We start from the raw sequence: 24,514 nt of genomic DNA on the forward strand, positions 1-24,514 counted from the left end.
ATCGCTCGGATGATCAATACGTACACATTAGTCACGTTTTAGATGATTAACGAAAGACCGACCGTCCGGGCAGCGACTTTTCACAGCCATATTGTTGCGAGCAAAAATTTGAATTTTGTACACACTGAAACGACTTATGATGTCCATGTAACGATATCCCCAAGAAATTTAAATAAGAGCATGTAACCACCCCAAACCTCATAAAAAAGCGAAGGTGTACTAATATGCAACCAGACATATATAAAAAACACATCTATACACATCTATAGGAAACACAAAAACCTGTTATATACAAAAATGTATATAACTATGCAGGCAGACAAATGCAATACACATATTTTGCCTTTTTATTAATGTGTATTGAGTGTACTATAAAGTGACACATAGCTATAATTAAGGAGGCAGACATAAGCAATACACATATAAATGAAACATTGTTTTTTTATAACACTACACTGACAAAGGTTTCGAATTAAAATGGCAGACATATGCTGTACGCATTAATGCAACAGACACCTGCTATTGATTTACGGCTAGAAGCACCTAACTACAAAATGAGTGCGAACACCACACCACGTGGGACTGGTACAAGCATCAGAAATTAACATACACAAAAGAGTCGCAGCTCGAGGAACTATCGGCAGTTGCTTGTGGGTCGATCGGAAACTTATACACACTACATGATCGTTAGGTGGATTGGTCGGAAACTATTAAACAGTACGACCAACCAAATGAGCTGACAATCGACACTTTGGAACGACTATGTCAACAGATTTGCACGATTATTGGACGAAAATGCGCCAGTGTGTACCTAGCCTAACAATCAGCGCCGGCAAGAATAATTTTGGCTGCTGAAGGGGCATGGCCACACCAGGTTGATGGCTCCTCCCACTATGCAGACAGGTTAGGTCCCAGTACTTTGTGCCTGCTCCCGCCTCTCAGCGCCCCTGATATTAACTCCAATAATGTTGCAGATTGTTTTAGGAATCAATGTGAAAATGTTCTGTTTAAATGTTTGGTGTAAACAAACCATCTTAAGTACATGGCTGACATAATTGCATTCAAATTGTTATTTTATTGTTTCATCAGAAACTTGGCTTGTTAGCACTGATCAACGAAGAAAGCTACTTTCCGCGAGCTACTGATAGCACCTTGTTGGAGAAGTTACATAACCAGCATGCGGTATGTTGTATTTTTGCCTTTATATTTTAGTTATTAACTTTTTGAAAGCATTCGTGATTTTTTGCACCAGTGCAGCAAATAAATCAGAGAAAGCTCTAAGCAATATTGTATGTCGGTAAGCAATTTACTCTGATGCAGACAAAATATTTTAAGGGGCCACAAAGGAGCCACACCTTACCGTGGCAGGGAGACCTCAGATCACTTTATGTGATCAGAGCCACAATATTTTGTGTCCACACAGTAATAGCCTATAAGTTGGTCAGTCAAGCTCCGTAAATTACATTAATAGTCGTTAGGATAAAAAAAAAAATTGTTGTGAACTCCAAAACTATATAAGCTATACTTTTATAAATTGCCTAATGATAATAAAATCATTTTTATTTTGTACATAATTTTTTAAATCTACAACTGGTGTTACACATAAATTACTCATTGATTTTTTGTTTAATTGCTGACTGACACATACAGGCCAAACATATTTTAATTGATCTGATAATTTGAAGCTCAAGTAATTTGTTGAAAAATGAGCAATCACACAATGTATACTACACGTTGGATCTTGTAGACTAGCCAGGTGTGATATTCATTTAAATTAAAACACACACACACACACACACACTGTCCCACTTGTCCAATAAGCTTTCTGAAAAATGTGATTGGCTGCATTACATCATATAAGCCAACTTTACTTTATCAATAAAGCTTTAATTGAATAAAAGTAACTGTATAGACTAAATATCATAAAGTGACACACTATTTTAGCACAGGTAAATAAGCATATGGCATATAGTACATAGTAATTAATTCTATATAGGAAAATGTTTGTATGCCACAGCATATTTAAAAGAGAGGATAGGTGGAGGTTACAGGCAGGGCCTGATTATCCAATAGGCTGACTAGGCTGCAGCATAGGGCCCAAGGCTTTTTTAAGGGGGGGTGCAAAATTGTGGCATGGAAAGGTATAAACTCATAAAATGAATATTCATTTTGAAATATAAGAGGATAATTGTTCTCCAAAGTAAAAAGAAAGAAAAATGTAGTAAGGTTTTAATTTTGTCGTATTCTCATGGTAATGGCTGATAACAATGAGTTATCCTTGGCCGGGCGCTTGAGGATAAACGTTTAGTAGAAACAATGATGTAGACAGGTTCAGGTTAGAGAGCTCCCATCAGATCTTCACTCTCGGTAGTGCTCGTTCATGCCTCCGTTCTGCTATACAGATTTTAATGAAAATTAAATGAGTGACAAAGATTGCTGTGACCTTTTTAAAAAGCCAACTGGAGCTGAGTTTCGTAAACACGAAAATATAAACGTATGTATATGGGGAGGGGGAGCAGAGGTGCTGAAGGAAGCCACATTTTAAATTAAGGTCAAGTTTGTTTTTACCTGCCATGTATTACCCTGGTGTGGAAGGCTAGGGGGTGCTACAAGTGTATTAGCCTAGGGCCCTGGTTACAGGACTAAAATCTATAAATTATATATGTAGTATTAGTTTAAGTTTAAGAACCAAGTTAATTTAATAGTTTCCGAAGTAAGTGCTGCAGAACTAAGCAGTTTGATCTTTATTGTTGTTTGAGCACAAAGCAAAAGGCCTAAAGACGTCTTTACTGTCCAGTAGGCAAACATTAGGATCATAGGCTTTGATCTGCCTGCAGTAACTGGAAATCTTGGAGCATGACTGCAGAACTTAGCTCATACATGCCAACTTTCAAAACTTTATTCCAGGAAATCCCGTGGGAGAAGTCATGCTGAAATTCACAGCATTGAATAGCGGGGACGTGGGCTTAATGACACGAGTAATCCCCGCCATTCAATGCTGTGAATTTCGGCGAATCTTGGAGGTTTGCCTACTCTTCTGGGAGTCCGGGAGGACTCCCAAAATTCAAGAGCCTCCCGAGAATTCCGGGAGAGTAGGCAAGTATGACTTAGCTTCATGGTTTGTGGCCTTGTTGTAAGTCTAACATGAAAAGCTTAATATGGTGGTCAGTGACTTAGTGGAAAATATATAGGGGCCTTGGAATCTGTAGCGAATAAACAACATGAAACTATAACTTGATGATTTGATCAAATATCATAAAATTGGGCAACCAAAGCTAATTGTGTTGCTGTCTTTCCTGGAATCATTTCCTAGATTTCCACTTCAACTGATTTTTTTGGTTAATGTTTATCTATTTTTTTTTTCCAGAACAATTCATTCTATGTGAAGCCAAGAGTTGCTGTCCACAATTTTGGTGTCAAACACTATGCTGGAGAGGTAACCTTTATAAATGTAATTTATATATGAGGCACAAATGATTATTATCGGGGCAAAGTTTTGCTGCCTTATACTGATGATGTATATATGATGTTTCATTGAATTCATGTTTTACAGTAATTTGACATTTTAGAAAGCTTATCTAGCTCTACAATGATGACTTCTGTTCCCATTAAAAGGTCTTGTATGATGTCAGAGGTACCCTGGAGAAGAACCGAGACACTTTCAGAGATGACCTTCTCAATCTCTTACGTGAAAGCAGGTAAGATGAGCCTCTCCACCTACACATACCTGCATCTACTAATTGCAGGCAGTTTATTATTAAAAATTAAAAAAACAAAGACACATAGTTGAAAGCAGTATGCAAAATGTTTAAATGCTGAAAATAATAAAATACAATAAATTGATTAGGGCACCAAGGTCTAGGAAACACCTAAAACATTGAATGAGTGACATAAAGTGCTTTGCCTATATGAGTGTTGGCCAATGGCATGGAGGGGTAGTGGCCAGCAGCTTGTTACCCGTGAAACTGGCTGGGAGTGCGGTGCTGGGCTATGATGTCACAGTCCACTGCCACGCTCCAAGTAGCGGAGTATAACGCCCCCAGGGTAAGCCTTAGGCATGTAATATGCATATTTATTAAATAGGACAAAATGTTTCAATCCAAAACATTTATTGTACAACAGCTTATTACTGTATGTTATTCTGCTCTTGAATTGTACTGGAAACAAGATTTTACTGCTGCCAATTTTGGGCAAAAAGACTCAGGGCTAGATTTACTAAGCTTGCGGGTTTGAAAAAGTGGGGATGTTGCCTATGGCAACCAATCAGATTCTAGCTTTCATTTATTTAGTACCTTCTACAAAATGACAACTAGAATCTGATTGGTTGCTATAGTCAACATTCCCACTTTTTCAAACCCGCAGCTTAGTAAATCTAGCCCTCAGTTTACAACAAAGCCAAATTCATACGTCACAGGTAATGTGAACTTGCAGATGTTGCAACACAGCTATTTTATTTTTTATCCATTACATAAAACTCTTTTCCGAGCAACTTTTTTTATAAGACCTAGTAGAGTGAGTCGCTTGATGTTATCATGTGCCTAATAAATATTAAGGTAACTTTAAAGCTACCGGTAGTTTTAAATCTTATTATGTAAAACTATTTGACAAACTGTCCAGATCAATATTTTATTAGTTGGTAGTCTGATAACACTTTCTGCCGTGATTGGTTTCTTAATTCATAGAAGTATTTCATTTTATTTACTTTTTTAGGCTTGATTTCATATATGATCTGTTTGAACATGTTTCAAGTCGAAATAATCAGGACACATTGAAGTCTGGAAGCAAGCATCGGAAACCCACTGTCAGCCTACAGTTCAAGGTGTGTATGCCATATGTGTAGAGACTCACTAGCACTAAAATGTCAGATGTCTGCATTTTCCTTCGAAATACATCTCATTCTTTTGTATGCACTGTGTAAATGTAAAACATCTTGCTGCCACTAGAGGACAGTGTTGGAAAACTATTCATCTACTAACAGTCTGAAAAAGCCCATGTGGTAAGATTCTGTTTAGTTTGAGATTAAGCATACAACTATTCTTTATTCTAGGATTCTCTGCATTCCTTAATGGCAACACTGAGCACATCAAATCCATTTTTTGTCCGCTGCATTAAGCCTAACATACACAAGGTAAGATGTAGTTCTGCACAATTAAATTACAAAATATATTTCATTTTACCACTTCTGTGTATGTGCATGATATTTTGCAAATATGTTTTTTGTGAAGCAGGTGTGGATTTCTGATTGAAGAGTCTGTACAAACATATCCATTCTTTTTGAATGATCGTATTTATAAGCAGTGCTTTTTTTGTACGAAAAAAGGTGCCGGAACTCACATCACGTAGTCAATCACAGTACACACACCCACACACGCAGTAAGCACTCAGCGCGCGACCACACGACTTATCACAAGCTGAGCAGTGCCACAAGCAATGCCATGACAACCAGCACGGACAAAGTACACATGCATCGTACTCGACACACAGGCAGCCCGCATGCACCGTTTTAATGATTTTGCCTCCAACCTGCTACACTCAGCAGGGTGATTCAAGTCCACGTGGACCAATCATCAAATGTTCAAAAGTTACTTTTAAAACTTGGAAAATCCGCCAAATAAAGGTGCCGGAACTTAGTTCCGGTGAGTTTTGTGACAAAAAAGCACTAGTTATAAGGGTTCCAGGTCTAATATAGATTTGGAAATTGGGTGATCTAATGTCTGATTTATAAAATATATTTATATGTTATTTTCTTTGTTCCTTGCAAGTATTTTTGGATTCATTTTTAAACAAAATAATAATGAATAGGAATGTGGTCCCAGCCAAAAGTTGGTTGGAAATACACTCTATTACAGTATCTTATGGTATCTGGTTGTGAAGATCATATGCAGTCCTTGGCATATGTTTGGCTCCCACCACAGCATCATCTGGTTACATCATCTGTTATGAAATCATTAAATCACCAGCACCAAATGTTATTTGCACCAGTGATTTAAAACCTGCTAATAGTGGTCCCCTGAACCACTTTACTAGTTGCTGAATTCCAGTTTCTCACACTGATGCTATCATTGCCTGTCATTGTTGTCCTTGCAGTCATGTGCATTGTATGGATAGGTGATGAGTGCTTGGTCTTCACACAAAAATAATTGCTAGCTTTCTGTCATTGTCATCTAAACCTTTTAATATAAATATAAACATTCTTTCAAAGAAAAGAACTAAGGATACAAAAACAAAGTAAAAGCTATAAGTAAGAGCAATTAGATGTTATTTTAGACTGTGGAATGCAGCCCAAATGAGGGGAGAGTTGAGTAAAACAACACAATTATAGAAGCAGAGCAAAAATTTTGAAACTTTTGTACTTGAATATGGTTGATTTTTTTATAAGCTGCTTACAATCTGTATCCCTGGTGTATACAGTGTTTTTATATTTACCATTCTATGCTCTCTTTTGTCACTGCATGCATTATAATTACATAACAAAGAGAAAATAGTACAGTAAGCTAAACATAGTAGCATAGTGAGACTGTGTACTGTAGCAGAGTCTAATTTTTCCACATGAGTGTCACCTGTTTAATATTGTGAGCTGAATATATTATATTCCCATAAAACTTATTATCAAGGGTTGTAATGGTCTAGTCCAGGGGTTGGCAACCTTTTTCTATCGGAGTGCTGGCTAGAATCTAGTCAAGCCCAGGTGTGTGTGTGTGTGTGTGTGTGTGTGTATACACACACACACACACACACACACACCTGGGCTTGACTAGATTTTTTTTTTTCAAAATTAGGTTTCACAGTTGCGCCATAAACACATAGTATGCCACAGTTGCCCCCAGAAACACATAATATGTCACAGTTGCCCCCAGAAACACATAGTATGCCACAGTTGCCCCCAGAAACACATACTATGCCACAGTTGCCCCCAGAAACACATAGTATGCCACAGTTGCCCCCAGAAACACATAGTATGCCACAGTTGCCCCCAGAAACACATAGTATGCCACAGTTGCCCCCAGAAACACATAGTATGCTACAGTTGCCCCCAGAAACACATAATATGCCACAGTTGCCCCCAGAAACACATAGTATGCCACAGTTGCCCCCAGAAACACATAGTATGCCACAGTTGCCCCCAGAAACACATAATATGCCACAGTTGCCCCCAGAAACACATTATATGCCACAGTTGTCCCCAGAAACACATAGTATGCCACAGTTGCCCCCAGAAACACATAGTATGCCACAGTTGCCCCCAGAAACACATAATATGCCACAGTTGCCCCCAGAAACACATAATATGCCACAGTTGCCCCCAGAAACACATAGTATGCCACAGTTACCCCCAGAAACACATAATATGCCACAGTTGCCCCCAGAAACACATAGTATGCCACAGTTGCCCCCAATACATTTTAAGCCACAGTAATGTCTCCAATATCTTTTATGCCACAATAATGCCCCCAATCATTCTTATGGCCTCAGAATTGCATAAAAAAATGTTTAGGACACTAATTAATGAATAAAAAATTATATAATTTTATACTTACCTCTTCCAGGCGTGAAGCGGTCCGCAAAGGTGCTTGGGAGGAACTGCGTAGCCGACACTGAACTGCTGCGCAAGCACAGCAGTTCAGCTCTTCTCCGGCTGTCATTTTTAATAAATGACAGCCGGAGAAGTGCTCAACTGTTGCCCTTGCGCAGCAGTTCAGCACTTCTCCGGCTGTCATTTAGACGGCGGACAGCGTGCCAGGACTCAGGGGGCTGCGTGCCGACCCCTGGTCTAGACTTTATATTACAGAGTGTTAGCCCATCAGTGACAGTGATCTGATGTGCATAGCCTCCATACTTATTTTGTAATAAGAACACCACTACTAAATGGAATGTATTATTCTTCTTATCTTGTCCATATAGTATATTTTAGTAAGGAATCACATATACAGGCCACATAGTGAGGTAATAGTGTCAGCTCATGTACCTTGTGTGTAGTGTATTTGTAACACCCTGACCTAGGGGTAAATGTATCAATCTGCGGGTTCTTCAACACCCGCGTGTTCAGCCTCTTCCGCGATTAAATTTAAAGCGGCGCTGCATTGTAAAGGGAAACTTCCCTTTACAATGCAGCGCCGCTTTAAATGTAAGCGCCGAAGAGGCTGAACACGCCGGAGATGAAGAATCCGGTACCCCCTAGTTGGTATCCTGGACTACATGTTTACATTTAAATTCTGTTCATTCATGAGTTCATTTATATGCATGTGTTTTTAGAAAGGTGGTACACGTTCCCTCTCAAGGTTTGTTCTTCACCATCCGTATTTGACAAAATACTTTTATTTCAACATTTCTAATGTTCTAATTGTAATAACCTGCACCCCCTTGGAATTCCTGTCTCCTTCCGCCCCTGTGTCTTGCCATTTATGATAAAAATGCTAAGTACTCAGAATTAAATCTGACAAAGACATTCCTGACAAATTTTTTATTCACTCATAGAATGTTTGTGTTCTCTAGGTATGTTCTTAGCTTTATCAGACATGTTACTTCTCCCTCTGCCTCACAGCATGATAACAGGGTTCTCCACTCGCATATATTCTAATAGATATACTGTGGAAAGCTAGAGAAATGGCCAAGATTGTGGTGGCCTTGTTCACTATGGCTGTGGTGTGATACCGGAAGAGAACCTCACTCCTACCAAACTACTAAATCTCACTCCTACTACCCTTCCACCAATAGTAACCAAGGGGCGCACACAGAATTTTTAAGCGGGGGTTTCCCCACCACCCCAAAAAAAAAAAAGCGAGAGAGCTGCGCATGCGCAGCAGCTCCGTTTCGCAGCGCTGTCAAAGAAGTGTCCTTGGTGGTGCTGTATACAATACACCGCCGCAGACGCTTCTTTGACAGCGCCGCAGCAGCTGTATAGTACAGTACCGCTATGTAGGGGCACTTCTTTAGCGGAGGGGGGGGGGTTTCTGGAGACCCAGAAACCCCCCCTGCGTGCGCCCCTTTAACCTTCCCCTCAGTCTAGATTACAGGGAAATATACCCTATTTTATAAGTAGGGTTTTCTATAAATGTTCAGTAAATATATGTCATTATGCACAGAAAATCTGATTTCTTTATATATGCACATCATTATAGGGCCACAATGCTTTCAAATATGGGGGGAGGTTAGTGCATTGTGCCCCACACCAATTTCAGAGCCCTGGTCCTTTACAGAGGTATTAGTACAGGGCTCTTATAGTTATATATATTTATTTATTTTTAGAAAAAATTGCTTAGAGTCTAGAGGGAGAATAAAAAATCCTCTCTCCCTCCTTAATTCCCTCCCCTGCTAGCCCCTTGTTTCACCCAAGTGGCTTTTATTGCTGTAGACCGCCGACTTTGAGCAGAGGGATCAGCATGCTGTCCGGGCGATTACCATGATAAGCAGCCTGACTTGCATGGTAATTATCACAGCCATGGAACCTTTCTTGTTTTTTCTTTTGGCTGCACACTGTTCAAAGACTTAAGAAAATTGGAAAATGTTATAATTGGGGAAATAATAAATTAAGAGTATTGGGTAGATTTATTCCATTTAAATCTGTGCAATTGTAATTCTCAGCTCTGTTCCCAAAAGACTGATAACCAGGCACCACTTTCCCTGGCAGCAGTATAATTTTTTATTTTTTTGGCAGTGGAGAAAAGTAACTCATTCAAAAACATGTGTCCGCTCAAAGTTTGTCAGAGTAGAATAGGCGAGTATGTTTTCATCACAGTTAGAGCCACAAACCATAGGTAAAGCTTACTTCGAATATACTTCTAATATATGAAGCTATATTTAAAGAAAATACACACACACACACATAGATATATATATATATATATATATATATATATATCTATGTGTGTGTGTGTGTATTTTCTTGAAAACATCTCCAACATAGAAGTAGACAAGACTCAGTGTTTGGTAAATGTAGGTCAACAAGTTGAAGTTCAGCTTTAGTGATCACGTCTTCCCTTATTGTCTGTGTACCCACTCCTTTTCAGTGTCTTGCCAATTATCTGATACAATGCTCAGCCTGCTTCTTTCTCTGCAGAGCAGTTACATTTATCACTCTGCTTGTTCCGTCATTTTACACGTAAGTAGGGCAGTCTTTTCTGTTACATCTCTCTTTCACTTCCATCTGTCTAGAGTGCGCACTTGTTCTTTAACATATCTGTAAGGAATTACTTTGACATTTGCACCTCCGACCACTAGATGTCTCTGTATTTGCAAACCTGCCCTTAGATTTGCCCTTATCCAAGATGGCCAGTTTGGAATCAAAGAGAAACTATCTTGGATCCTGTTTCCTATTTGGGCCTATAAATGGCACTTCCTGGTTCAGACCTATGCTTGAGTATTCTGCTTGCTCAGCTCCTGCTACCTGCTACTCTAACTTGCATCTGTGTCTACCTGCTTGTGTACTGACCCGGCAAACGTCTGACTACCCTCTTGTGTACCGACCCGGCAAACGTCTGACTACCCGCTTGTGTACCGACCCGGCAAACGTCTGACTACTCTCTGGATATCTACTCGGCTATTGGGCTTCAGATAATACCACCAGTATCGTTACAGGCTACTCAAGCCCTGAAATGGATCCCGCCAAAGATATACCTATTAAGCGGCGCATGGCAAGTTTAACCACCGTGCTGATTGAATGCCAAGCGGAGCTAAAATTCCTGAAGGACAGTTTTGTGGCTCTCGAATCACAGGTTAAGCAAGAGTTTCAAGTTATCTCACAAAAGACTCGTGACGCACATAGTGGTTTCCAGGAATTTCTAATTAGACTGACTCAACATGAGGAACGAATCTCAGAGTTAGAGAAGGAGTCACCACAAGTGCCTGTAACAGCACCATCCCCTGCTGCTCTCACTCTCCCACCAGCTCGGTTTGGAGGGGACCCTCAAAAGTTTTGCGGATTTATCAATCAATGCCAGATGCATTTCCAACTGTATGAGTCACATTTCCACTCTGATAAGTCAAAGGTCCAGTGTATGCTTTTACTACTTAAAGACACCGCCCTTGCATGGGCTTCTCCCTATATTGAGACTTCTAGTCCAATATTACAGAAATGTGATGACTTCTTCAAAGTAATGAAACAAACCTTTGATGATCCAAACCGGAAAGATACTGCTGAAAAGACTTTATTGAAATTATGTCAGGGGAGACGCTCAGTCGTGGAATATACTGCAGATTTTCGAAGATGGGTCATTGACACTACTTGGAATTCTGAGGCACAGCTGTCTGTATACCGTAAGGGACTTTCTGAGACCATTAAAGATGAATTAGCCCGAGCAGAGGCACCAACTGAACTTGAGCCTTTCATTATCCATTGCATTCGAATTGATGCTCGTCTGATTGAGAGACGACAAGAAAGGAAGGCCTTAACCTGAACATACCCCAGTTATCGAGAACCCACAAGTTCAAACTATTATGGGAATTCTGAGGTAAAATCCACTAAGGAATTTGAGTCTGAACCCATGCAAGTAGACACACTTCACAAACGTAGTTCCAATGAGAGAAGGGAGCAACGACGTCAAGAGAACTTGTGCCTTTATTGTGGCAAACCAGGACATTATGTCTCAAATTGTCCTAGAAGACCTCAGAAGACAGTGGCTAGCTTAACAGATGCAGACTTTTCAGATCAGGAGTCTGTGATTTCCGACATTCCTCAGCATGTGAATGCAATTATTCCTGGTCTCTCCTCTTTAGCATCAACTGAGAAGAATAAGGAGAATAATAACTCAGATTTCTTAATTCCAATTTGATTCCAGATCAGTGCACACTGCATTTCCAGTACAGCAATGGTGGACTCTGGTGCGAACGGAAATTTTATGGACATTATGTTTGCTAAAAGAAATAAGATTGAATTTAGAAAGAAACAGATACCAGTGTTAATGGAAACTGTGGATGGTTCTCCTTTGAACTCTGGTCCAATTACTCATGAAACCGAACCCCTGGACCTCGTAATTGAGCCAAACCATCATGAGACTCTGACTTTCTTACTGATCTCTTCTCCCCAGTTTCCTATTATTCTGGGAATTCCTTGGTTGTCTGCAAATAATCCATCCATTAACTGGGAATCAACGGCTATTTCTTTTCCACAAGAAACATATGTTCCAGAGACTAAACTTGAATCCTCTGTTGAAGAGGTGAGCAAGTTATATAATACCCCTCCTCATGTTTTGGACCAGCTACCTCCACAATATAAAGACTTTTCTGATGTCTGTAGTAAGAAGAATGCTGACAAATTACAACCTCACAGACCCTATGATTGTCCTGTAGATTTGTTACCTGGGGCTGCTATACCCTTTGGACGTATTTACCCATTAGCAGAGCCTGAGTTAAGGGTCCTCAAGGATTATGTGGATGAAAGTTTAGAAAAGGGTTTTAATCGCCCTTCCACATCTCCAGCAGGTGCACCTATTTTTTTGGTGAAGAAAAAGGATGGTTCATTGCGACCATGTATTGACTATAGATCATTGAATAAGGTTACAATCAAGAACCGTTACCCACTCCCACTTATTTCTGAACTACTGGAGAGGCTTCGCTCAGCAAGAATTTTTACCAAATTAGATCTGCAAGGAGCATATAATTTAGTACGCATACGATCTGGCGATGAATGGAAGACTGCTTTCCGATGTAAATATGGACATTTTGAACATCTAGTGATGCCCTTTGGACTGTGCAATGCTCCTGCTACATTCCAACATTTCATGAATATCGAAATAACATTTGGAAGTATGGACATCGCTTGTATGTACCAGCAGCAGCATGATTAAGAGTACTGCAATTTGTCCATGACTCTAGACTGGCAGGCCATAAAGGTGTTTTCAAGACTCATGAATTATTATCTCGTTACTTCTGTTGGCCGAAATACAAGGAGGATGTTAAAAGATTTGTATCATCGTGCAGTACTTGTGCCCGGTTTAAGACTCCCCGCACTGCTCTACTTGGACTTTTACAGCCTTTGCCAGTTCCTTCTCATCCATGGGGTTCAATCTCTATGGATTTTATTGTAGATTTACCATCATCCAAGGGTATGACTACAATTCTGGTGGTTGTAGATCGACTCACAAAAATGACTTCCTTCTGCAAAAGAAACAGCAGAATTACTAATCAGGGAAGTGTTTCGTCTACATGGAGTCCCTGATGATGTAGTCTCTGACCGAGGAGTACAATTTACTTCACATTTTTGGAAGCAGTTTTGTAGTGCTCTTAACATTAATATCAGATTATCAACTGCTTTCCATCCTCAATCCAATGGACAAACAGAACGCACCAATCAGACTTTAGAACAATACCTACGGTGCTACATTTGCCGTCTGCAGGATGACTGGATTAATGTTCTGCCAATGGCAGAGTTCTCATACAACAACTCGCAACACTCATCCACAAGACAAAGTCCTTTTTATGCCAATTTGGAATATCATCCAGACTTACTCCCCAATTTTCCACGGGATTCTTCTATACCTGCTGTTACATCCAGACTAGAGTCGCTACAAAATAACCTCAAAGTATTAAGAGAGACATTGCAACATGCACAGGACAGTTATAAGAGAATTGCAGACAGACATCGTAAAGCTGCACCAGTTTTAAATGCTGGCGACAATGTTTGGCTTTCTACACGAAACCTAAAAGTAAGCGTGCCTACTCCTAAATTAGGACCGAAATATATAGGTCCTTTTAAAATTTTGGTACAAGTCCGTTCAGCTGCCTTTCGACTTGAACTCCCAGTTTCTATGAAGGTTCATCCTCACTTTCATGTTTCCTTACTGAAGCCAGTAGTTTCAAATCCTTTTCCTGGTCGCACCTTGCCCCCTCCAGATCCTGTTCAAATTGATGAACATGAAGAGTTTCTGGTAGAGAAAATACTAGATTCACGAATATTTAGAAATAAACTTCAGTATTTGATACAATGGCAGGGATATGGACCAGAAGACAATTCATGGGAACCAGAAGATAACGTCCATGCACCTCGATTGCTGCGTGAATTTCATCAAAGATACCCGGAGAAACCCTGCAAAGCACCGTCCAGAGGACGTTATTGAAAGGGGGGAATACTGTAAGGAATTACTTTGACATTTGCACCTCCGACCACTAGAGGTCTCTGTATTTGCAAACCTGCCCTTAGATTTGCCCTTATCCAAGATGGCCAGTTTGGAATCAAAGAGAAACCATCTTGGATCCTGTTTCCTGTTTGGGCCTATAAATGGCACTTCCTGGTTCAGACCTATGCTTGAGTATTCTGCTTGCTCAGCTCCTGCTACCTGCTACTCTACCTTGCATCTGTGACTACCTGCTTGTGTACCGACCCGGCAAACGTCTGACTACCCGCTTGTGTACCGACCCCGCAAACGTCTGACTACTCTCTGGATATCTACTCGGCTATTGGGCTTCAGATAATACCACCAGTATCGTTACAATATCTCTGTCTAGAGTGATGCACTTTTTCTTTCACTTCCATCTGTCTGGAGTGTGCACTTGTTCTTTCACTTCCATCTGTCTGGAGTGCGCACTTGTTCTTTAACATATCTCTGTCTAGAGTGATGCACTTGCTCTTTCACTTCTCTCATTATAGAGTGGGACAATTGTTTCCTTATTTTTCTTTATATAAAGTGGGCCCTTGTTCTCTCTCTGGAGTGAGGTTCCTGTTCTTTTATGTCTCTACATGGTGGGTGACTTATTCTCTTTCTTCCTTCTATACAGAGTGGGACATGTTCACATTTCTCTGTGTAGAATGGGGTGCTTGTTCTCTCACTTTTCTCTTTCTAGAGTGGGATACTAGTTTTGTTATTTCTCTTTATATAGAGTGGGCATTTGTTCTCTCCCTTTACCTTATTTTTTCACTTCTTTCCGCAGTGAGGTTCCTTTAATGTCCTGTCTCTCTATAGTGGACCACTTACCTTCCCACTTCATTAACAGAGAGTGTAGCACATTTACTTTTCTCTGTCTAGATTGGGGCACTTGTATTTTCACATCTCTGTCTAGAGCAGGACACTTGTCCTCTCACTACTCTGTGTGTAGAGTAGAGTCTTTGTTCTTTCAATTCTCTCTGCTGAGCGCAGAGTGCCTGTTCTTTCATTCTCTCCATCTAGAAAGGGGTGCTTTTCTTTTACCTCTGTCTAGAATGGGACACTTGTTCTCTAACTTCTCTCTGTCTAGAGCAAAGCACTTGTTTCTTTACTTCCCCCTGTCTAGAGAGGAGCACTGGTTCTTTCACTTATCTCCATATAGAGTGTCTTCTTATCATCTAGACTCTAGAGTTAGGTGCTTGGTCTCTCTCTTCTCTCTGTCTAGATCAAGGTTCTTGTTTGTCATTTCTATACTATGTGGGGCTCTCACTTCTATCTCTCCAGGGTATTATGCTGAACCTCTCACCTCTTTGTGTATGTTGGGACCCTTACTCAAGTCTCTCTTCATATGTTGGTAAAAGCCTCTCATTTTTTTGTCCTCTCTACTAGTAGTAAAATTGTTTTCTTTATTTCTTCAATGATCACAATACCTTTAGTGTAATTGCTCAATGCACAGCAAATATTTGTCATCTATGCAGAGTTGACGAATATGCGATGGTCAGTACAGAAGCTTCATCACAATATTTCAAGACTATGGGGTAAATGTATCATACTCCGGTTTCTTCAACTCACGGGAGTTCGGCGAGATGACAGCTAAAATTTAAAGCGCCGCTGCCTTGTAAAGGGAAACTTGAAAGTTTCCCTTTACAAGGCAGCGCCGCTTTAAATTTTAGCTGTCATCTCGCCGAACTCCCGTGAGTTGAAGAAACCGGAGTATGATACATTTACCCCTATGTCTTATTAAACTTGATTCCATTTATATTTGTAGTAAACTAATAAATCTAAATTATTTGTTAAGTTATTGAAAACAATTTATTTTCATAGAGTTTCCTGATGAATGTGGAGAACCAACTTTTTGTAAAACAAGAATAATCCTTCACAAAAACCACTTAAGTTAACATCCAGCTGGCTGAGTTGCCCTGGAGATGGTTTGGAGAAGACTTGCAATGCTCAAAATAACAAATAGACATAGTTTAGGCCCCATGGATGTGTATGCAAAGACAGGATAGACCTGCAGCAGGTTGTCTATTTTTCTTGGAACTGACTGCTCTAAGAATGGTATTTGTTGTAAAGTCTCAAGTATTTTCCTGGCTGTACAAGTTATTTAAACACACAGTCCTAGTGGCTCTCGTTATACTACTTGCTGTTGGTTCTCAGTGTATGCTGATATACTGAAACTGCAAGGCTGTCTTCCAAGTGTGACTTCCTTTGAGCACAAGAAGGAATTAATTAAACAAGCTCAGCCAAAGATATCACATGGGAGACTTGAAATACCAGCCTGCAGAATAAAGCCTTGTTTTGTGTGCGTGCACGGTGCCTGATTTCAGTTTGGAGCAGTTATTGCTAGCATGCAGACTTTTTAGGTGAAAGCAAACTGAGCGAGGAGAGGGATAAAGGAAAGGTAAGTGTGCTGGCATTATTACACATTTCTTAGGAACAGGGAATAGCTAGCAGGATTTTCTGTGACCTGAAGCAGTTCGATTCAAAGACAAGTAGGACGGAGATCTGTCACACCTCAGGTCTGGCTTTAAAACCTACTTTTCAGTTGGAACGTTGTGTTGTATATTTTATTTTTTTGTTCCCTACATGTTTCAGTTCATGGATGTAGAAATATTTTCATGTTGTATATGGGAATGGATGTCATACTTTTGAGATTTATCTCTACTATCAAATAATACTATTAAGAAATATAGAAATATGCTCATTTTAAGTTGCATGTCAGATTAACAATAATATTACCAATATCAAGAACTGGTTTTGTATGTTAGTATCAACATGGATCTTCTACACAGCATAGTATCTTTACGTTACATGTATATTTACCAGTGCACCAATTTGATTGCTATATCAATATATTACATGATGCAAAGTATTATAAGATAAAAACGTTTATAAATTAGCACATTTTAAAATACATTATTTTCATAGAGTCTGTATTATTAATATGATTAGGTCTTTTTATACAAATTTGAAAATAACAGCTTTAATGGGTAAGTGCCCTAGATGTACAAAAGCACAAACAGTAAACCAAAATAATCAAACTAAGACAGAAGATAAGTTACAAAATATTACATGTGAATAACATAATACACCATATATATAAAACTATTGCACAGCTAAAGTTCATTTCACTAGATTATTTCAAAATAATATTTTGCAAAATGTTTAATAGTATGTGGACAACCCAGTAACCTAATACTATGGTTTGACTTCTGCTACAGCAAGCACATCCAAGGAAGACTGCAGGGATTCTCAAATGATTTAATTACACCATGGGGTAAATGTATCAAGCTGAGAGTTTTTTGGCGGGTTTGAAAAGTGGAGATGTTGCCTATAGCAACCAATCAGATTCTAGCTATCATTTTGTAGAAGGTACTAAATAAATGATAGCTAGAATCTGATTGGTTGTTCAAACCCGCCGGAAAAATCTCAGCTTGATACATTTACCCCGATGTTTAAAATCTTGTCTTGTAATTCTGAATAAGCTTATAACTATAATTTGAATTATTTTATATTTATTTTTTATTAATGAAATTATATTTTATTTGTTTTATCTTGAAATAGTTGTGATAAAATAATAATTTCCAGATGACAGCCATATATCTCTCTTACTCAGTGAGTAAAACACCACATATAGGGCCTCATGAAGAGCTGGATGTTATTTCTGGCAAAAACGCAGACGGAAAATGTATCCCAAAAAAAGACACATCCTACACGGCTATGTTGTGCTAGACATATCTAAGCTGATTGCTATCACTGTCAGTTCATAACTTACACTAATGATCGAGCTCCCGCAAGTTTCCCATCTCCTGGACATGCGTCTGTGTCTCAGTCTACATAAGTCGCATTTGCTCCAAGACACCCTTACACCCCCCTTCTTACCCCATTCCATGTCTTTAATCGCAAGCGCCAGATGCATATGGCTGCAAACATAACTAGTGCTTTGTGGGCATACACAGAAGTAAAAAAGCGTATTATATGCTTTAAACGCAGTTTGCGTTCAAATCTACACGAGTCACATAGTCTAGCATGTTTGAAGCAAAAAAGACAGTGAAATAAAGTACATATATAAAGTGTCATTTAAGGAATGTTAGTGTTTCATGTATAGAAGGTAAATTTAGTGACTTTATAGTGCATCCTTGCAAAACGTGTAACTACAACTCTGTATAAATTACAACTTTTATAACATCTTGTGTTTACTTATCTACTGTACTGTAGATGCTGCTGCTTGTCTGTGTCTGTGATTTCTGGTTGTGATGGATCATAATGCATCTTGGGTTACCAGACATCCTCTTTTTCCAGGACATGTCTATTTTTTGCTGTTAGAAATGTGCATTCCTGAGGTTTCTATTTTCTCCTGACTTTTCTTCACTTCCCTTCAGAAACTAATATAAGACTAAATGAACTTAAATCTAAAAGTAGATTTCATAATTGGTTAGTGAGCAGGGCTTGTTTTTATTGATATTGGTACATTGAAGGGTGAATAAGATATGGATGCCTTCTAAGACTGGTATTTATAGTGACTGTACACTGCATGCTAGACTGGGGAAAGATGACAAATCCAGCATGCCTTACTATTGACTCGATTTCTGTGAGTTCCATGTTCTCTAAGGATATGCGGACGTTTTATGTTTCTAATAAATTGTTGTTTTTCTCTGTAAAATATAATAAATATAGTAGGGGGGAAATAATGTATTCATAATGTTGCAGAGTGGTGCTATATACATATACATTTACAAGGGTTACAATCCTTAGCTTTTATGTGCTACTATACATTCAAAAAGCTGAGCTGAATGCTCTAAGCTTTTTGGCCACACTGCAGTCCCCATTGAGCATGATCGGGAATGTTGGATTGTGCAGTAATTTGTCTAATGCATGAGATTTCGCTGATATCTCCTGCGTTAGACTTTTGTTAAATGATCACTTTACTTAAAAATACCTAAACCATGCAGAAAAGGCTGTTTCCGCATGTTATAGGGCTTGATAAGTAGGCCCTTATATCTCTACAATATGGACAGCCGGATGGGCCATTGTTCCAATGACAATTATTTATACTCTCTCTGAGAAAAATATTTACATAAAAAACAAATAAAACTTAGATTGCAAAAAAAATAAATAAGAGTAATTCTTCTTTCTTCTTGAGATTAGGTGGATGGAAATTCAGCCTTCCGTACACTGACCTAGATATTTCGGTGAATGGTAAAACACAAAATTCCAGCTTTGTGATTTCTACGGTTTTGTGTTTTTTGCCTTGAATGACTGCCCTACATTTAGCAGAATGATAAGAATAGGATGCCCTGTTCAGTTAATAGTACCAGACAAAGAATATACAGTATGCTTTCTTTTGCTGAAAGAGGTGGCATTGACTGTAATAACAATTGTGGTAAGGTGAGGATCTAAAAAATCAGGTCCTTGTGACATTGTTTGTACAGGAGAAGTCACTATTCTACATTATTTTAGTAAGTGGGACAAAAAACAAGACTTTTCAGCCACCCAGCATGACATCTATGAATCACGTTGTCACATTGTCTATTTTAACAGGTATTCTGAAAGCTAGAAAGCTAAGGTTATATATTCATTTTTTCCTAAGCAACATTTAAATTAACCCTAAATGTTTGCAGATCAATAGAGAACTTGTACTTTGTTTTGCACTCTTTTATTTTCCATAAGTGGTAGATCCATATCTGGTAAGATACTGATACTTACTGATTTTAGCAGAGTGTGATGAATGACTGCTTATTTAAATGGTGTTTTGATTTTCTGTGCTTTAACTACAACAATATTTGCACAACTAAAGGTTCTGATATAATTTAGGGCCCACTGGGAAGTCTTCAGTTTTCCATAGAAAGATATTAACTAATGTTTTTATGCACAAAGCAATTCTCTCTTAGTTAAACATAGTTTGAATTATCAGTTGTTTCCTGAGGGTCCCCTGGACTTGGCAACAGATACATCGATGAATGTGCAATGTAATCCATGCAAGTTTGCATTCAGGTAAACAATATTATGTTGCTATTATGTTGATCAAAGACATATCTACTGTAGTTAGATGTTTATTTAAATTTTAGGGTTTTCTTAGCTTGTTTCTCCCAAAAATAGGATTTGTTGTTTCTTTCCTTCTAGTGAGATCACACGTAACAGTAAATTCACCAAGAATTGTTTATTTACATAACTGTAGAAAATACAGTATTCTCAAGGTATTTTTTTTAGCAGTTAAAGCAAAATGTGACTCCCATAGTATCTTAGCAAACCGGATTGGGAAGTATTTTATTGCGCTCCTGTTTTCCATCTATGTAAACACTTGTTTACCATTGGTGTTTTTCAGTCAGACATAAACACACATCCACAGACTCTCACAATTTGTTCTGAAGAATATATACACCCGTATATCCATATGTATCCGTGAATGTAGTTGTGTTTGCGTACATGCATGCATATGTGTCATGTTTCAGAAATCATAAACAGCACGCCATAAACTTAACATAGTTTTCGATAAACAGATCAGATTAAGAAAGAATGTATCACTGGCCTTTAATCAAGTTAAGGACGATGCAATTCATTGTTTTTCAATTGTGCTAAAATAACCATGGAATAGCAGATGCTATGTAATAGGCTTCCCACTGCCTGTTTATCATGCTAATTTATCCCCCATCCAGGAGCCTGATTGATTTTTAAAGAAGCGATAACCGTTGACAATGGAGATAGATAGATGGCGGAGCAGCCATACAGTGATGAAATTAATCATTCAGAACGTTTCATTGGCTTGACATTAGACCATATTAATAACACATTATGGAAAAGCGGAGGCATTTGGTTTCCACGTGCAAGTCAGTTGGACAGGGTCATGCTCTTGCCTCTCCCGTGTCATGAAAAGAGTGAAGAGTGTAGTCAAATTATTATTAGCATTGGCTAAGATTTTAATTTGGAACAAATAGGTCTCCAAAAGGTACAGTATTTTAAGATATTAATATATAAGGCACAATATTTTATTAGAAATGATTTGGGTCTTTTACTACTATTTTAATCTTTATTTGTGCCAGCCTTTATGTAGTTAATTATATATTATCGGTATTAGTATATACGAGGATTCTATAGAATTTTGCTACACAGCGCATCAAAGAAAAATTATGCAGAACCTTCACAATATTTAGGAAAGAAAAAAAGATTATGAGGCTAACTTTGAGTTGGGCGTACACCTTTTTTTTCCATAAGAAAACAATTTTCGTACTGTGATGTGCACAAGCATAGTGTACATCTGCATTTGTATCTAGATTTTGGTGTATCTAAGAATCATGTCTCTTTAGTTTGGAGAAGCAGAACAGGGATATACAGGGTTTTATGATCCGTCGCACTAATCACGACGGCTCACACTATTTTAGCCTCCCTACCAGTTATAGTGGTTTTTTTGCCCTGTGAAGCCTACTGTGTTGCTAAAATCATATAGTCTGTTGTATTACCTGACCCTACTTGTCCCTGGATATTCCATTTCTGCTGCCCGCCTCCACAGTTTACTTTGTTTTTGGATCTTCCTTGCTCACTGTTCGCCCTGACCTTCTTGCTTGACCTTGGTAATCCTGTTTGCTGTCTGCTTTTGCCCATTTTCATCAGTGCAGGTTATTTTGTGTATATCGTCTGTGTGTACTACTACTTACAGTCTCCATATTCTATCGCTACCTGGTTTCAAATATAAACTTTAACTACTCTGCGTACAAGACCTGGAGGCATCTGAGTACCTGTGAGAATAATGTTTTCTACGGGAAGGCAACTTGCTATAGGTGAAGACCTCGCATTGCATAATTCCAAGAGTTTATTGCTAATTTGTTTTTTTCCATTTGGACTACTGCAGGAAACATGATTTCCATATAGTTTTTAAAGGGTTAAAGGACAGATGTGAAGGTGTTTGTATTTAACTATATTTTATAGGGTAAATTATACTTTTTTACATTATTGTGGTGTTTACAAATAGGGTAATGCAATTATTAACACTGTTAAACCATATCTCTTTGTTATCGTTAGGCGTGTGTGCACACTTATTTACCTGGCGTACGCTTGGACAGTACTACTGTTTTTGTCTGACTCCATATACGCAAATAGGCATGCTTAAAATGTGTCCAGTTCTAAATGAGGCCCTATAATTATAAATCTGTAATCCGGTTACTAACTAGTGTTATGGAAACGTCATGGGCCAAGGATCACATTTCATGTGCGGTGGTAACCAGCACTTGCAAATGGGTGGTCGGCAAAGGAGGTCACACTCTTGACCACAAAGCGTTCACTTGTAGAAATATCAGGTTGCATTGTTCCACCACTGCTCCCAAACACAAATGGAAATGAGACTCATAAAGCCTGATAAGCAAAAAAATAATGTAAGCCAATGGACTTGTTCATACACTCACTTTGTGACAAGTGATCGCTTTATTTTCAACGTTGCCCGCAGCGTTCAGAGGTGCTAAACCTCAATATTAGGGTGTTTTTGGCAACGATCATTAGTTTCATTGCACTATGCTGCAGGAGAGCCTTGAGATCACGCCTCAATGCTTTGTTTTGTCTACGTTTTTTAAAGGCATTTTATGTACTTGAGCCCTTTACAAGGCAGAAAAAATCTTTACAAATGTTCAAAATTTCAACTGTTGGATACATTGTTTAGAAACTGAATGAAATACTAGAACTGTCTGAAAACTGTTCAGATCTGCAAGACAAAACAAACACATAATAGTAAACAACCAGCTAAGACATGTAGCTGCCACAAATTCTCTTCCAGTGAAATGTCTTTATCAAAATATAGATCATAAAATCATTCATGGGCAGTATTTTCACATTTCCCTACCTGCATACAACACACATAAAGAAAACATTTGAGGTTAATATGCCTTTATTGTAATTATATTATAATGTCCCACAATCAGTGAAGATATTGAAGTTAAGAGGATAAATATTTTAGTAAGACAACAATGTGAAACTCACCTCAGAATTAAACATGTATTACTTTGAAGAAAGAGAAGTGATTAGCCCCCTGACTAGTGTATTGTTAGAACAAGCAGACTTAAGGATGTTTTGTACATATAATTGCTATGGGAAGGGGGTTTAAAGAACAACAATAGAAATTTGTTTATAGCTTGCTACGTCAAATATTTATTTACTGAGGTTACAGATACTGACTGAGTATACGAACTTTTGCATGTCATGTTCTCTCTTTTATTAATTTGAATCTAATATTGTAACATTTGAGGTTATGTGAAAATATTTTATACACTGCAGTATTACCAGCTTTGTCAACCTATTTTCCCGTATCACAGCGTATGTGACCCCAGAACTACTGTGATGTTGCGTAATAATACGGCATATTAGATGGGATCATCTTCTGACCTCACTAACAGGCCCAAGCATTGAATGGACAGACGCCGTACAATTTGGCCAGCCTAGTGTGTAGCCCAATAGGATAGTTATCCTGTTACTCGGCAATAGAGCTGAGCAGCAGGATTAGCATTGTGTGGCCTGTTTTAGACATGTAGTAAATCAGTGATAGGCAGCAGGCTGCACTAGGTCTGCAGGGCCCCTCTGAGCCATCACCTGCCTCACTCAGCTCCTTCCTTCTTTGTTATCAGATTTGTTCATAACAGTTGTTTAAAATGTCTGATGATATGTTATTACAGTTAGGTGTGTCTTTCTTTGATTAAATATATTGTTTAACTTATTACTAAGATTAAGGGTAATATGCAGCCTTTTTTTTAAGTTTACAGGGTTATCCATGCGGCCCCTTAAGTGTATCATGGTTCCTATGACTGTATTAAATCATATAAATTAACTAATAACACCAAAACTTTTACAAATAAATGCATATCTATTTGGGGAGACTTCAAACAGGCCAGAGTTCTGTAGATCTCTACAGATATAGGGCCTCATTTATAGTAAAATCATTTGTAAGGTGCAATATTGCACCCTGACAAAACCATGTTGCACTGCAGAAAGATTTAGAGTTGTGAGGGGGTGTGTCCTAGCACCATTTGAAATCACACTGTAAAAATAAAGTTGCCCAGTATTTGTGTGCTGCATGCAAAATAATGCATTCAATTCCATTACAGTATGGTCTGTTCTGGTGTATAGTTATACCATGTAGCTGGTTTTGCTCCTTACCCTAAATAAGGACCACAGTCTGCAAATCATTAGCACAATGAGTGTCAGGGTGGTCTAGAAGAGAGAAGGTAATACTACATAATAAATAGAATGTTCAGTAGCTGTAAGAAAACCAGTGTGCCCCTAAGTGTAGTGGACATTGCTAGTTTCTCCCAACATGAAGAGCATAGGCACACTTATATGGTGATTTTAAAGTGTACATATCACCTACACATGGTGGAGGCAACCTCTTGTTTGAATCAGTATTCAGAGTATTCACTAAGAACTATTGGCATGACACACTTTTGGGTGATATTCTAGAAAAA

At 38.6% G+C, this 24,514-nt stretch overlaps 1 protein-coding gene across 1 annotated transcript in view; it reads left to right on the plus strand.

Annotated features, from left to right (window-relative positions):
- MYO10 (myosin X) overlaps positions 1 to 24,514 on the plus strand; it is a 219,613-nt gene that overhangs the window by 145,181 nt on the left and 49,918 nt on the right. The window contains exons 15-19 of the mRNA XM_075212913.1: positions 1,090 to 1,182; positions 3,368 to 3,436; positions 3,616 to 3,698; positions 4,711 to 4,819; positions 5,048 to 5,128. Of these exons, the coding sequence (XP_075069014.1) occupies positions 1,090 to 1,182; positions 3,368 to 3,436; positions 3,616 to 3,698; positions 4,711 to 4,819; positions 5,048 to 5,128 (435 nt within the window). The remainder of the gene's footprint in view (positions 1 to 1,089; positions 1,183 to 3,367; positions 3,437 to 3,615; positions 3,699 to 4,710; positions 4,820 to 5,047; positions 5,129 to 24,514) is intronic.

This window comes from Mixophyes fleayi, chromosome 5 (genome assembly GCF_038048845.1).
Source record: "Mixophyes fleayi isolate aMixFle1 chromosome 5, aMixFle1.hap1, whole genome shotgun sequence".
NCBI classification, from domain to species: domain Eukaryota; kingdom Metazoa; phylum Chordata; class Amphibia; order Anura; family Limnodynastidae; genus Mixophyes; species Mixophyes fleayi.